General features: G+C 39.4%; 1 protein-coding gene across 11 annotated transcripts in view; it reads right to left on the bottom strand.

Moving 5' to 3' along the window:
• The window catches only part of WNK1 (WNK lysine deficient protein kinase 1), a 105,865-nt gene that overhangs the window by 7,404 nt on the left and 81,707 nt on the right, over nucleotides 1-16,754 (bottom strand). For 8 of the 11 annotated variants that reach the window (XM_054837840.1, XM_054837861.1, XM_054837851.1 and 5 more), the window contains 10 exons: nucleotides 16,657-16,708; nucleotides 16,347-16,487; nucleotides 14,551-15,977; nucleotides 11,797-11,880; nucleotides 7,363-7,449; nucleotides 6,589-6,658; nucleotides 5,020-5,099; nucleotides 3,822-4,480; nucleotides 2,656-2,858; nucleotides 1,205-1,399 (listed from right to left, as the gene is read on the bottom strand). In XM_054837840.1, coding sequence (XP_054693815.1) covers nucleotides 1,205-1,399; nucleotides 2,656-2,858; nucleotides 3,822-4,480; nucleotides 5,020-5,099; nucleotides 6,589-6,658; nucleotides 7,363-7,449; nucleotides 11,797-11,880; nucleotides 14,551-15,977; nucleotides 16,347-16,487; nucleotides 16,657-16,708 — 2,998 coding nt within the window. The remainder of the gene's footprint in view (nucleotides 1-1,204; nucleotides 1,400-2,655; nucleotides 2,859-3,821; nucleotides 4,481-5,019; nucleotides 5,100-6,588; nucleotides 6,659-7,362; nucleotides 7,450-11,796; nucleotides 11,881-14,550; nucleotides 15,978-16,346; nucleotides 16,488-16,656; nucleotides 16,709-16,754) is intronic. The other 3 variants (XM_054837878.1, XM_054837896.1, XM_054837927.1) reach the window with 1 other exon arrangement.

Raw genomic sequence — 16,754 nt, 5'->3', positions numbered from 1 at the left:
GAAGGGTGAAATGCATTAACATGACACACAAGAATAAGCCTCAAAGTGCGGACCAAAGAGTATGCAGACAATATACGGAGTGAAGAGACTCCCTCCAATAGCTCCAGACATTAGGCCAAGTTTGCAGTGTTACTCTCCAATACGTAATCCAACAGTACGGTTGCAATCTATAGGAAAGCCAAATCCTGGCAAAAGTATCCAATCATAAAACGGTACTGCACAACTGTACATACAGGGAGATGATTCAAGTAACTCCAAAATACTTGAAACAGTTCATTAAAAAACCTCTATAGAAAATTCTTCCAAAAAGCCTGTTTCCATTTTCTCTCTGTACTTCTCCAGTTTCAGCAAAAACACACATTAGAATTGATGTATTCAATCAGTCTATGGCAAAGCTTTTCAAAAAGATGTTCAAGGGGAAAAAAACTTGAACAGCTAAGGTCAGAGAAGTAAAGGAATCAAGCTATCATCGTTTTAATGACTGGCAAGCAAAAAACCCCTCCCTACCAAGTAAATCAGAGCTGTGTCTGAGAAATTATTTGATAACATACTAACTAGTAACAAGCAAGCCACAACTTGAGTAACTTGAGTAGGTGAACAATTTATTATTCCTACCATTCCATCCTCCTACACTAACTCTTTCTTCTAGGATTATTCTTTAACTCACAGTTGCAGAACATGAGCCTTTTTTAACTTTTATTGTTAAAAATTCCATTGACAGAAACAGCCAAAGCAGTTTGGAAGTCTAAAAGGATTCTGAGTCTTCAGAAATTTCCTACCATTTCAATTATCTGTTAATACCAAAGCTGCTCTGCCCCTTCCTTAGACTCATGTCACATTCCCAATCCCCCATTCCATTCTGTCTCTCATCCTTTCAGCTAATACCTTTCCCCCAGGTCAGAAGAATATTGCTTGCCACCACCATACTGCACTCTTTTGTATTCTCCTTGGTGCTTTCATCACAGCAGACAGGGCCATGCACTATACAGTCATTACTTCAAACACCTCACATATCACCTATGTGAGAAGGTAGAAATCTAGCTGCAAAAAAAACCAAACCCACCCTTATCAGCCTCCACGCATAGGTTGGAGACTACCAATCTGCTTTACACTATGTATTAAAAATCAAGCGTCATCAAGTTGACTGTTGGTTCACCAGTAACAAAGGTGCAAGACTCGACATGAATTCCATTCAAAGTCTTACCTTGGCCTGGTGCCGAAAGGCTTGGTACCGAAAGGGCACCATCACTGGTAAAGGCAGAGTAGAGATTTTCGCTAGAAGGTGAAGGTTTGAGGGGCTGTAACAAATGGTTCTGCCCAGTCTCTGGCACACTACCAGGAGGATGAAGAGTCTGCTGTGGGGGCAAGACTGATGGTGCACTTTGAGCTGACAGATTGCCTAGAGGAAGAAGGAAGACAAAAAATCGTTCAACATTTCGCCCTCCCCACATAATTTTCAAAGCTTTTGTCATTGTTTCCAAGGGACAGGAGAAAAAAACAGAGGGAAGTTTGTCTGGAACCTTTACTAGAGAGTGAAGTCATTACCAAGTAACTCAAATGATCAGTTGAGCTATTACACTAGGGACACAGGAAGAAGTGCTGTGGTGGAGGGGGAAAAAAGAAAAATGGAGTATCATCCTCTGGTCAAGCATGACAATCCAGGCAAGAGAAGGGGAGGGAACTACTCCCAGTTTCTGAGAAAGCGGTAAGATTAGAAAAATTCTTATTTACCTAAGTTTTAAGGCAGCTCTGTGCTAGCTCACTGTCACATGCTCACACATAACTCCCCTATCATATAACAAAACAGAAGTGAGCAGCCAGGGTGACTGGATACAGAAATTGCAGCACGACATGCACATTCACTCTGGTAATGCCAGGAAGCAGTAACAAACATTTCTGCTCACAGCACTGGCCCTCTGATATTGTTTACTCAATGCTACAGTATTTGAGAGACATCTACAATTACCCAGTAAACATCTGACATCCATGTCATTCAAACAGTAAACAGTACTATTAGAGTTCTGTTTATAATAAAAATGGTTTTAGTAAGAAAGGAACCCTTGACAATTGAAACTGTTTCTCAATTTGCAAGCACAAAAAAATTACAACTCCATTAAAAAAAAAATCACTACTTTAACATCCCTCAACTGTGACTAGCTTTCTGAAGCGTTAGGACACTAGTAATAACATGCTTAAGTGCTACTAAAATAGAAAAAAAGAATCTCTGGAGGTGGCTGAAGAGACCACCCCATTCTGCAAAATCTGTTTCAGGAGGCAACAAGAGTAGTTATCTTTTAAAAAAAAAAAAAGATAAAAAGATAAAAAAAAAATAAGGTTTTCCCCCATACTGTAAATTTACACTTTTCTTCCTAGTCAGAGCCCTATGACTAATCTCTAAGAAAATACAACTCAACTTTTAAAACTGCTCTTACAAAACAATGTAACACTATCTTTCAGCAGATTGCAAAAGTCACAAGCAAGACTACCAAACAGCAAAAGCAATTTCAAAAATGGTGTAGTAATCCAGGCAGTGGAGGAACTGGGACAGACACACACCCCCTTCAAAAGGCAAGACAGAGACACAGGCATAGATCTAAGAATGAGAGATGGTACCTTGTTTGTTTTATCTACTAAAAAAATTGAAGAAAGTCTTACCTGATAGCTGAGGGCTCTTATTTCCCTGGGAGCTGCTACGACTGGACTTGCTGCTTTTTCCTTTAGTAGGTCGTCTCCTCCTTCCTGAGAGGGGTGCAGCCGGGGGAATAATTACTGCAGGTGGGGCCTTTCCTAATTTCATGTATAGTGACTCAATCTCCTGTTTCTGGCGACTCTGCAGCTCCTGGATCTCTTTAAGGTGCCTAACAAGTTACAAAAGAGTATGACTTACAAAAGTTATATGCATACACACACATGCATGCAATTCCTCCCCTCCAGTCAAACTTGACCAGCTTCTTTGGTGAAACTCCCATTAACATTTAAGAAAGGATAAAATAAAATCTTTTCCTCAAATAACCACTGAACCCACAATGGCAGAACACTTGCCATTTTCCGTTGTGCCCTAACCCTGGCTAGAATTTCAACACAAAGTTCCCAACACTGCAATCATAAAACCAGGATAAATGGAAGTACAAGAAAGAACATACACTACTGTAAGAAGATCAAATCATTCAGTATTAAAATGCTACAGGAATAGCTAGACTACTAATTTGCTGAGATATATGGCCTTGGAGACTGACTTCTACATTTGTATTGCCTCAGGTGTTTTTTCAGAGCAGCTACATACACAAGATTTAAAATTGCCAGCTGCCCAAAAAAGAGTTCAACTTTCAATATAAACAAATTAGTAGGTCACACTGTTTGACTTCTACATTTTTTCTTCTGAGCCAACAAGGATTCTTCAGGAAAATGAGAACCATTAGAAATGCCAGAAATGCAAATCAGAAATGCAGAGAGTTGTGTGTCATTTTCAAATGAGACACCACTACTCCCACTAAATACTAAACTTCAGCGATATGCAAAATGCTTCTATACGTCCGCAGTCTTATCCACAGTGCAGCAATCAATCTACATATAAATACATGCAACAAGGTTACAGGTTAGAAAATTAAGCACAGCAAACATGTATGTGCCTTTTTTGTTATAATTGTGTACTACTTTCCCACTAAAGAATCTTACTTCCCACATAAACACTGACAATGGGTCCTGACGCTTAGCAAAGGTTGTTTACTTTTCTTCTTTATGAAGAGTAAAGTACAGATGAAATTCCTATTAATCCTGTTACATGTATTTCATACACAACCACAGAAGGAAAAAAGCCTTACTTCTCACGTAACCGACGGAGTTCCAATTTCAAGTCTTCATCTTCAATATCCGACTCATTGTCGCTGCTCATGTAGGAAGAGTTGAATGAGTTGCTAAGGCTCTGAACGGGGAGGCTGATCTTTGACCCCAGGAGCTGGAGGGAGTCTGGGCTCCCCGAGCCGTCATCCAAATCCTTCGCCATTCCGCTCAAGAAGGCAGCCTCCGGTTCAGAGGATGGACCATTCATGTGTGGGGACTGCCTTGACTCCAACTCTTTCTTCGGAGCTGCAGCTGAAGCAGCCACTTGTTCCAAGTCCACAGAGAGAGGAAGAGTCATTGGCTCCTTCTCTGCACAGGTGACCTCATCCTGAGTCTTTGACACTGAAAAGCGCCCCACTTGATCCGTCGTTGTTGTTACCTGAAAGCGCCCGACCTTAGTAGGCTGACCAACATCTACTGGTAATTGCAGCGCAGGAACTGTCTGAGGAATGCCATCTACCACATCCATGGAAGAGTCAGCAACAGCCTCACTTTTCCAAGTGCCAGCCTGCTTTACCAGTGTACTCTCTGGGCTACTGCCAGAAAGAGATGAAGAATCAGTGGAGGTGGTTTCAAATTGCACGGGCTTAGTTTCAGGTTTGTCACCCTCTTTTAGCACATCATCCACTGCCACAGATACCTAGAATAGAAATGCAATCATGGAGACTTTCTTAGTTCTCCCTTAACATAATGTTTTTATTTACCTTAATAGTAAGATGCATCTGAGACGGGAAAATAACTCATTTCCTTGGTATGCCACAAAGCAAGCTACCGCTTCCCTCCAAGTAACACACTGCCACACAAAACTGTACTGCTAAGCATTCTGGAGGATTAACTCCAAGAAACACAGCAGACCAAGAGGGCACTTCCTTCACAAACAGGATATAATACATTGAACATCCGAGCATTGTTAGCCAAAAAGCAGCTAACATTAAAGACCAAGGCCAACAGTTACGCAGCTAAGGCCTGACATGATGAAATGCTCTATTCACAATTCTAGACCTGCGTAACCTAGTGCAACGTCTGCCCTGAACGAAAACAGCATCTGCACAAAGCACTGCATTCACAAGCTCAACGTGGACATTTTCTCCCGCGCTGAGGCACACTGAGTGGGCACTATGCAAGAACTGCTCAGCAAAGATCCTGTATCAACAACCAGATCAGTTTAACTTCCCCTACCTGAAACCGTCCCATCTTAAGAACCCCGGCTCCTGCTGTGGTAGCCATACCACTGCTCTCTCCACCACATGATGCAGAAGCTAAGGAAAAGGAGAATGGGATTAAGAAGAAAATGAGCAACAAATTATTTGATCTCCAATCATTACTTTTTATCTACGTCAAACTCAACTATCAATTAACTCCTAACAAGCCTTTGGATTTGTGAAACTTGATCTCTTTTTTCAGCTTTTCTAGGTAGAATATCAAACTGCAAGATTAAAGTGAAGTATCTTTCTATGAAGTTTCCCTGCATACTTGCTAGAAGTGCACTTTTAGACAGCAGTAAAAAACACACTGATTTCAAACAGGGATGTGAAATAGCCGAAGAATAAAAAACAGAACTCAAATTTATGTAAGAATAAGCTTATTTTAATTCAATACCCACACTGACTACCTAAATTTCTCAAATACTGGGGACAATTTATTAATAGAAAAGTGGTAAGTTGAAGAAATTCTATAAGCCACATTTACCGAAAGCAGTCTATCTGAAGCTTTCAGAGCTGGACTCTTAGGTGTCAGCTCCTAATTTTGTTGCTGCACGCACTGGCAGTATAAGGTTCCCAAGCTGAGAAATAACATTCTATTTTTAAATTAGTTCTACTGGACAGCACGCTGTGTTTATTAAGCAACTTCCCAGTTTGTTTACTTTTACCTTCCAAACTTTAGCAGGCAAAACCCAACTCATTTTCTAGCAGTTCTATGGTACAGTTCACTACTGACATACCAAAATGGGAATATTTTATTTCCCTATTGGTATTATTAGCTTTTGAAGGTTTGTCATTGAACTTCAGAGGCACATGCAAGCTAAATAATGTTTACTAGATAGTTCAGAAATAATCTTAGTACCACATCAACAGTTTCTTTTAAAAAAAAGATTTTTAAAGTTAAAACAATTAGGGGAATACTGATAGGAAAGTCTCAGACTGTTTCGCACATCGTTGAATTCCTCCCCCCGCCCCAATTTAGATTTGAAAGTCATTGATCATGTAGACTTGAACTGTCGATCATCCAAGTCAACCTTCCATTGTTCTAAATCAGCCAGAAGGGAGGCTGGTTCTCCTACCACCTTTCTTAAATTTTTAGTAGTTTAACCTTCATTGCTCTATTTAAATGGAAAAGAAACACTCTTTCAGGTTAGGAAGAGGCATCCTACATACAGAACACAGCATGATCATGCAAAATGAGAAGTCTTACTGTTGCTGCCAAGAACACAACAAGACAGAAAACAGTTCCTTCGACTCCTGAAGCGGTACCTTAGCAGCATACTGCAGATTCTTTGCAAGTCTTAATTTAGCATTTTGGACAGCTTTAAATCCTAAACGAGTTACTATAATATGCAAATATCATTCCCCTCTCCTGGTCTACAGTGGAAAATTTCCATCTAGTTACTAAAAACTAATATGATCCTTAAGGAATTGCCATTGTATGACTTACTAAAAAAGACTATATCCTTCCAAGTTGCTAGTCTGTTCAATTTTAGATTATATCTCCATGCTGAGAAACCATCTAAAATAATCAAGGCTGTCTTACCATCCTTCAGAGACTGTGTTGCTGTGGACACCAGCCCAGTAACCGTTGTAGATGCTACTGAGGGCACAGACTAGAGGTTCAACAGAGAAAACAAAACAAAATAAAATTAAAAGAATCAGCAGTTTGAATGCCGCCAAATCCACCATACTGCACATTACATAAATAACCTTTTATTTCCACCAGGGTCAAAGTATGACCCATGATGAGACGAATGCAAGAGTTTTTAACCTCCAAAGCAAGCAATGTCAGCAAGAGGAGATTCTGCACACCTCATGACCCCAAGGCTGTCAGCAGAACATCCCCTTCTGCTTTGCAGAAGTAATGCATAAGTATCCACTTGGAGGTCACAATGTCAATCATTATCTTCATTTTCTAGGAAAGTTTATTATTATAGTATTTTAAAATTTCAGATCCACACTTTAAATATCCCTCCCAAATTAAGACTGACATATCATATACTGATTGTTTAGTGCTATTTCCCTTATTCCATAGTCACTTTGCTTTCCAGTTTGGTGACATTAATGACATCGCCAAAAAAGCTGGATAAAAAACTAATACCAAAACCAGCCTCAGGAAATACATCATCTATTGAAACATACATATTTTTCCTATTTTGGTTGACTCAGTCCCACAAACTGAACGATGACTCTTCATTTTTATTTTTAAAAGTCTAAAGACTGGTGTAGTCATATTAAAGGCAGTAACCTAAGAGCATGACCTTGAGAAAACACCAAAGTTTTTCAAGACTACTAACTGCCAACATTGCAAACATACACAGGCAGGGGCAGATGTCACTGGAACAGTCTCTGGACTAAGGGTTCTTCTCAGCTTAGCATCCAGATCTTCCAGTGGCTGTTGGGACTGAGAAAGGAAGCAGTAAGTAGCTGTCCCAGCTCAGGAGAAATACATCACATTCGAGAAACAGCTGTCATATTTAGAACTAAAATTTAAAGCAGTCAGCTTTCTATCAGGTTCCCTTCCTACATGTATACATTTAACATGTATAGCACAGTAAGACTGGAAGCAACTTAAGCAACGCGTTTGGTAAAAACCAGAAAAGATGCATTAACTGGAACTTCTTTTTCTCCTGAAGTTAGCAGGAAGCTTGCATTCCCACTCTTAAGAACAGAGCAAATATGCTGCAAGCCTGCAAGTTCCACATTTTTTTGGTTGGAGGATAAGGGAGGTAATTCATATTATGGATCATATATAAAATGTTGAAGTCCATTAAAATAAAAATCACAGAAAAATTCAAAAAGATGCCCATAATTTCAAAAGAATGGATAAAACAAGATTGAGGATAACACAAATTTAAAAAAAACCCATCACACACACACTTAGAAGTTCCCTCAAAGAAGCTATCTGGATAGACTGACTTACGTCACTAAGTTGCAATTCCGACCCTATGGAGTAGAAATTGCCATCCAAACTTTAGCATCATTAATCTTTCCAAGTCTTTAATATTAAAAAGCTGGATCTATTTTTAGAACTGAAGTTGAGGTCACAGCAACATAAAAACATTACCTTCCACTTTCAAGAAATTGAAAGTTAGAGGTACACAATAGCATAAAGATGCTTTCAACTGGTAGCCAGGATGACATTCTTCCTGAATTGTGCATTTTAAAACACAACCAAAAAAACCTAAGAATAAACCCCGTACCCTGTATCGATTCCATCCAAATAAAAAAAAAAGCACAAGAAGATGCAGACTTCTATGACTCCATTCAGAAATCCAAATGCTTAGCAGACAAGTGAGCTAATTTAATTCAATAATACTGCAAAATAAAGAGGACATTTCACCTGGAATATTGTATAATTCTCATCATTTATGCTCACAAGAAGATATTTGCTTCAAGTAAACAAAAAGTCGAGATATCAGAATGATCAGGAAATAAAGATTTCCTTATGGAACAAGGGTACTGAAATGAAGCTTGAAAAATTGATCTCAATACACTTCAGTAAGCAACTGAGGAATAAACAGAACAGGTATTTCAGACTAAGGAACAAACTGTTCAAAACTGGTCTTGAGATGACACATACTTTGTCTGCAAATTAGGAATCTGGTATTAAGGAAAGAAAAAAAAAAAAAAAGCTGTGTAATGAGCTACTGACAGAAGCAGTAAGGAAGACAAGCCTATCTACTTTAAGGCAAGCCAGTAATTTTCCAGATAGCAGCAAATGCTCTTAACAGTCAATTAGATTTGATCCAGTTGGTCTCCAATTTTGTCTCACTCCTGGACAGGCTTTACAGTTCAAATGAGAAGTGAAATTAGGTACGCTGTTTGCAAAGGACAAAAAGCAACGGATCTATATTTGTGCCTCTTCCATACCACAAATCCTGCCAGAAATACCTAAGACAAACAGGAAGAAGCCTTTTGCAGTGGCTTGAGTCACATAAGTGGCTACAAGTGCTTTGAGTTTGGGGGAAAATATTACTAGTATGCCCAGTTCCAAGCAATGACAACAACGATAAAAAGGACTACGAACTTAGTGTGATTGATTTTAACCAGCTGTTTCCAGATCCATTTGCTACCTTTGCTCATGGTAAGAAAGCAGATAAGAATTATCATCAAATCGTTGTCTCCTCCTCTTCAGCAAAACCATGATTCAAAAAGAATTGACTGAAAGGCATGAACCAGCTTTTGCCTCCAGAAGCCAGAGGGGGGAAAAGAAAAAAAAAAAAAAAAGGCACTGCTTGCTAACACTACCATCTTCGAGCTCTACGTAAGCCAATCAGCTTTTTGCTCAGTTTGGAGGCAGAAGATACCCATTTCCTGATTACTCGCAGGGCAGGAATACAACCCTCATTCAACCTGCTAGAAAGAAGCTGCATAAAACCAAATCCAGCAGCACTCCTTTCCATGATAGGTTTCAAGAGCTATACATTCACCTTCGTAGTCTTCTTACATAAAGAGCACAATTTTCTGCCTTTTCACACTGAATAATAGTTTCCAAGTAGTGGACTGATTCTTATTCCTTACAAAATAATTTAAACATGCTTTAATTAAGAAGAGACAACTAAGAAGCACTTCTGGTCACAGAGGCCACCTGTGAGAACTCCTCAGTTAAGGTCACTGATTTGCATTTACTCCATCAGATGAAGGCCAAGAAGATGGTAGAGCAGGAATAGCCAGGATGAGATGTCAACTTTCAGCACGTTGTAACTTCGGTTCACTAGATTGTTTCCATTCTAACCTCCAGGCATACTTGATGCAAACTTGTTTAAGAGAGATTCTTAAGAGATGACAAAATAATGACATTTACTTGGAGAACTAAAGAAACTGCTGAATAAAGGCAGAGGTTCTGCATAGAGAGCACTGAAGGAAAAAAGCTGGAAAATTTTAAAAGGGACTATTAATGTCACAACCAACATAAAACTACACAAAAACAGCTAACATGCCCTGCTGCTCGATTCCACTCAAGTCTTTAGAACCAGGTAATATCACGGTTCTCACATTTGAAACACAGAAATGGAAATAATATTGAAATGGTATCTTTGAAGATTAGTGCCCTAATACTTGTAATTATTTTTTCATTTTAGCTGTAGCATAATATAATCCATGACAGCTCATTAACCAAAGTTGCCTTAACACAGTGTTAGAAAATTGTAGATTTAAACTATTCCTCCTTTGTATGACAGCTTAAATCCTTTCAGATAGAAGTCTTCTCATCAAGCTATTGTAAATCCCAAAAAAGGAACAGCTTACAAAGAACTAAAATGACCTTTAAAGTTCATTTTAAATTCCCTTCCACAGGTGAAACCCGAATTCAAGAGCTCTGTTGTGAGAGATGAGAGGGAGATTGTTACCAGAGTGTCACAGAAAGAAATTTACCAAAGTTAGCTCACAGTCTGCATTAAAAATTCTCAGTGGTCAAGAAAACAAAACAAAACAAAAAAAAAGAAAAGAAAAGAAAAAAGAAATCAAGCCATGCTGCTAATAAGTATTGTACAAATTTTCATACTGTAGCTATTGTATTGGAATTACTTTAAAACTATAGTTAAGACTGCAATGAATAATTCTTTCTATAAAAGGAGAGACTCCATTTCAAGTGTAGGTTTTGGACACGTATTCTAAGACTATTCACTGTGGACTCAAGTCACAGGTGGAAGAAATAAATACTATAAGAAGCACATGAACACAGGAAACACTAGGTTTAAGAGAAAATTACTCTGAGCCTTAAGCAGGGTACCCACTGGAATCATATCTTCTTTACAGGTTTGAATATAAAATTGGAACAATAATTCTGTGCCAAATGCACTTTAATTCTACAGAATGTCATCATCATGTTTATTCTCAAACTTCTTTCAAAAGTAGCACAACTCACTCTCACTGGTTTTGTTCAGTTATTTTTTCAGCTTTTCTTTGCATATTGAAGTGTAGCATTCCCATGTTACATCTCATTACACAGCATTTAGAAGATCCATAAAACAGTTTTGTGTTAATACAGTTCTTTCAGTTACCGGGGGGGGTGGTGTCCCTATTTTTTTAAACAAAAGTGAAGACAGATTTAATCTTTGTGGTATTGAGCTAAACACCTGTCCAATTTACATATAAAATATCCAAGCTAACTATTGCATACAAGGACAGAATTTGAGCAAGGGAAGCCACTGTTACATTTCACCTCATGTTTATGTGCAAGAGCTTCAAAGACCTTTTGCAAATCTGAAAGCCTAGTGCTTTCAGTTCAGAGCCTATTATTATCAGAGACTATTTCAGTTATTACAACTGAAAAAAGAAAAAAACAACAAAACCCACAAAAAACGAAAACAAAACAGGAATTCACAAAGCCCAGCAACTTTGCATTTTCATTAACATTTAATTGTAGTATATACTGCTTACCTAAGGAGCCATTATTTTGCTACTATACCCTTTTCAAGAAGAAAACAGGTTCAAGTTTTATGCACACACTCACCCGTGTTTTATTTTCAAAAAAAACCCTCTAAAGTTCTGATTAACACACTAAAAACCCCCCAAAGCCTGATCAATTGTTCCTGTGCTTCAGACACTAGGTAGAGCATCCCGAAGGGCAAGCTACATATCCAGTGCTGAAGTGACTCTGGCTACTGCTACAGTTACACAAAAGGGGTTACTCAGCCAAAAGAAAAGAAAAAAAAAAAGGCATTAATAACATGCAATGGAGAGTTTAATTGAAACATGCTCTTTGAAAGGAAAAGAAGCAGATAAAATCTGCTGAGTCATGTAGCACCTGAGTTAGTGAAGGTCCTGGAAAAGGTGGCAGCGGCTCACTGGATGGAGTGCCAGCCGGAAGTTCAGAACCTACTGGTAGCACCTATAGATAATGAAGAGGAAACGCGAGTCCATCACACACGGAACAACAGAAGGATCAGATACCAAGCTACAGTAAGTCATGTCATACAACAGAAGCCTCAACAGACTTCCTTCCTGGACAGTTAGCACAGAGTCTTCAGGGAGTTTTGCAAAATTGGGGGAAGTTGTTTGTTTGCTTTTGTTTTGTTTTTTTAATCCAGATTATCTTTGAGTGGTCACAATTTCCAGTTTATACAAGCTGCTGTATCCAGGAGCAAAGTAACTTGGAAATATTATTTTCAAGTCTGCAAGAAATGCTACAGTAATTCTTCCAAAAAGCAATTAAGTTTCCAAGAAGCTTAATTTATAAAAGGGTGTAAGAATGCACTCAAATCTCCTTACAACAGATCTATGTTAACTGCCCATTAGCTACAGCAAGCTATGTGGTTCTGGCAAACTGTTCCAAGCAACATGACTTGAGAACAGGAACTGTCATGCCTGAGGATGTCTGCAGAAGCAGATTTATAGACCTCTCACACCAATCTCTTGATCCATCACTTTTTTTGAACCTGAAGGGTATAGACGACCCACAGAAGATGACCAGGCCATGCAACTGGGTAGAGGGAAGTCATCCAGGTTATGTGGAAGAGGTTAGAGAGACCGAAAAGGTTAGAAGGGGGCATCAAAGCCTCCCCACCAGGTCAGATAGCACATTCCAGTTAGTTATTTCCATTGTTAGGGAAGTGGGAAGTTCTAGGAATTAAGTCATCCATTACACAATTTTCAATTCTTATTCTCAGCTGTAATCCTGAGGCTTGACCATGGCTTTGAAGTTTGAGAAACACATGATAGCCTTAGGAGTTGCAGTGCCAGTCAGCTGGTTTCCCCTGTATGACAGCGAGCACTGCTGGATAGGGGTAATTGGCCCAAAGTCTGCTCCGGTCCTCAACAAGCAGAACCAGTTCTAGCCTGCAGTCACGTTACCACAGCTTAACTAATGGTTCAAACTGCAGTAATAACTGCCTGGTGAAGATACAGTCCATAATTATCTATCCTCCCAACAACGTTTCAGCAGGAACTACACCAAGCTGCATTACCTCAGCATTTTTCTGCACTAGGAACACATCTCAGAACAGGTAATGTCCATGTGTATGTTGAATTGTTAAGCTGTGGTAAGTTAATCATTTAGTTTATAACTAAGAGGCAAAACATACTTTAAATAAATTCATAAGACAAGTCAAAATACATTTAACTGTCTAGGATAACAGATTGGCCATAAACAAAATAAAATACACACACACGGTTTAGTAAACCCTAGAAAACTAAAGCAATAAGCTCCTTAAAGCTCAAAAACAACACAAAGTGAAACTAAACTGAAGCTTTTTGGGGGGCAAAAAACCCAAAAATAAAACCCAAAAAAACCCAACAAACCTAATTTATAAGTAAAAACTTCAGAGAGAAGGTAGTTTTCCAATAACCAACATCACAACCCCCAAACATTTATTACATTTAATGCCAAGCCTTTGTAATTCCAAGCTTGCAGTTAGCAGGTCTCTAACTGCTCCAACTGTTCCTGATCCAATACCAGTTTTTATTATTTTTCAATTTTTCTAATTCTCCATTTCATTTCAATATAAATGAATGCCTCTGTGTCTAGATTTCCTTCCCAGCTTCGTTGGCAGAAATTTTCTACTTTATCTTAATACAAAGAGTAAAAGGGAAAGACTACTAGCGAGTGGAGATGCTAGGAGCATTAGCTCAATTTGAGTGGAAAAGAATGTTACAGAAACAACGAGAAGTGGGTCTTAAGGTTTTCCATTTGTTAAACAACTTAAAGTTTCTTCAACTTTGAAAAAAGGGCTACCAATAGTTTAAAATACTGAAACACACTGTCTCCCAACACAGGGAGCTATTTAGAAGAAAATAGGTAGTCTAATTTCACACACTGATACTTCTGGTTAGTGAGCAGGTAACAACATCCACTACACATCTCAAGTTGTTACTGTAAGTCATGACTATCTCTATGGAAGAGTGTTTGTTTGGAGAGCACAATTCAGTAAAACAAAAAAGGTTGTTTTCAGATATCCAGCTATCTTTTAAACTTCTCAAAATTCTATTTTCACAAATCTAACATTCGGAAAGAAAAGAATATCCAGGCACCACATAAGCAACAGAGGACTTTAAAAAAAAAAAAAAACAAAACCAAAAAAAACCCCCAACAAACCTTTCAGTGAGGTTCACCCTTGCCTAAAGGAACAGGCTAATGCTAAGAAGCAAAGCTAAGCTACCCTGACTACTTTGTGAAACATACAACCACCCGGTCTCATTCTAGTGATCATGTACAAGACAAAAAGCTATTTAAAACAAGCATTCCAAATTCTATTTGAAAAAAACAACAAAACCCACAAAAAACCAAACCACAGTTACTTCACTCTTTGTAGTTTAGGAATAGGGAACACTATAGAGCTCTCTTAGAGGCACAATATAGAATTGGACTTTTTTTTTCCCCCATATGGACAAAATAAAACACCTCTTAGGACAACCAACAACAACCTGAGCGTAAAACTTTCAATATTATATTAAATTAAGACACCTCTGCCTGAATAAATATTTTGCTTTATAAAAGGGATTTTGCTCAAGACAGCTGTTTCCTACAATACTTGAATATTCACATAAATATTGCATTTCTTACCGGTACCCTGCTAAGAGGGGGCTTTGAAGGAGAGGTCCCTGGTTTCACTACTGCTGTTGCAATGCTGCTCGATGCCGAAATATAACTGACCGGGGTGATCACTTGCCCGGGAGTGGCAACTGGTGTCAGCACTGGCAAGCCAGTTGGTCCAAGAGGCAAACTGCTCGGAGGTATACAAGTGCTAATGGATGTCAGGGGTTTAGTTGGTGCAACAGCAGTGGTTGGTATCCCAGGAATAACTGTAGTTTCCATTACCAACGATGTCTCCAGAGATACTGATGGATGCGCTGTTCCCACATTACCATGTTCACTGAAGAGAGACCGTAGCTTTTCTTCCAGGGTCTTTATATCATCAATACCAGGAGCTTTAGACTGAGCATCAGCATCAGCCTCCAGACAGTGAATATGAGGCTGATTGGGTAAGGGGGCTGGTTGAGGCTGGCTGTGTATCAAAGTTTGCTGGACTGCAGGCAAGTTAGTAACTGGTTGTGGTAAGACACCAGGTAAGGGAACCTGGGGCAACATGGGTGTTGCACCTGGAATCTGGGGTAGGACAGGTGTTGATGTAATTCCTGATGGGACAAGTACAGGATGTATCGCTGGCTGAGTGACTGAACCACATACGCTTGTTGCTACTGAGGATGATAAAGGTGTGGAGATTGGAAGAGATAAGCCAGCTGCATTGCAGAGCTGTGATTTATCCATAGACTGCCCACTCTCAGGTAGTGATTGCGGAGCACTCACAACTGTTGTTTCTGCCAGACTGGAGACAGAGCCACTGCTACTAAGCTGAGGAAGCTGCAAAGCCATATTCTGAGCCAGAGACAGGGCAACAGATGTCTGTGGTGCTGCCATACTACTTACAATCTGAAGAGTAGACTGAGATGTCACAGCTGGTGCAATAACACCAAGACCAGTGACACCAGGAACCTGGGTAGATGGCAGTGCCAAAGAGGACGGTGTGCTGATACTGGGGGCAATGTCTCCAGTTACTGGTTGAGCAGGCTGGGATGTAGTAGGTAAGGAGAAAGAAGCAGGGGCGCTCACACTGGAAGTGACACCAGTCGATTGTTGTCCAGATTGTGAGGCTGGAGGTGGAGAAACAGAGCTTGGCACACTTGCACTTGGTGCAACTCCAACAGCTGCACTTTCTGAAGGCAAAGTAACAGATCCTGGAAGAGAAGCACCTGTGCTGGAGGGAACAGATATTGAAGACGCAGCCACAGATGCAGGAGGTGCACCACTGCCCGCCATGGTAGAAAGTGCAGGTGGAAATGGTGGTATTGTTTGATTGAACACTGGAGGAGCTGTACTAGGTCCTTCTGTCATTTGAGCATGCCCCATCTCAGAGAAAGCTTGCTGCAAGCTCAGTGATGATGCCGAGTGGGAGAGATTCATTCCAGGACCATGTAGTGGAGATGCAGCAACTGGAAGAACAGAAAAATGTCAGTCCACCTGGAAAAGTTCATTATAGTATTATTGTCTATTGCTAGGATAAGATCACATAGATCTCTCAGCGTAATTAAAAAAACCCACAAAAACAAACAAACACCAAATCCAGGCTTACATTAAAACACAGAATTAAGGTTTCAGAGTCTTGCAGACAGCCCATCAACATTTTTTTTTTCCCTGAGAATCCTGCATAGTATCACCCAAATTATGATCACTTCTTACCAGCATAGACAGTTCCTTATTTCCCTAAGTACTTTAAGAGGTGTTTAGGAACAGTTTAGTTAACTAACTTCACAGTTTTGATGAACGTGTCTTAGCTGTCTTTAAGAGTTTAGATAACTTACCCATATCCGGAGCTTCTTTTCCTCCAGGAATAGCAGATGCGAAAAAGCCCTGTTCTTTTAACCGACTCTCAGGGACAGGGCTGACAATAAACCGTCTTCCTGCAGAATGGACAACCTGGGTAAAGGAGCTAGGAGGAACCCCTAAACAGAAAGAAGTTACACATTTAGTGATACATGGTTGTAACTAAATACATAACCTGCAACATGGAATGTGCACTCCATCATACAAAATAAAAACTTGGCTGCACCCATCCGCTGAAACAGAAAAAGATAACTGTTGGAAAAAAAAAAAAAATCACAAAAGACTTACCTATTCTTTGTGGCATGGAAGATGTAGGATCTGGCTGTTTGAACTCTAATTTCTGTAAAGTAAGATAAAATTTAAAGTTCTATTCTGAAACAGAAACC

This window comes from Grus americana, chromosome 1 (genome assembly GCF_028858705.1).
Source record: "Grus americana isolate bGruAme1 chromosome 1, bGruAme1.mat, whole genome shotgun sequence".
NCBI lineage: Eukaryota > Metazoa > Chordata > Aves > Gruiformes > Gruidae > Grus > Grus americana.
Note: the sequence above shows the minus strand (reverse complement) of the source record. Positions and strands in the feature narration are given on the sequence as shown.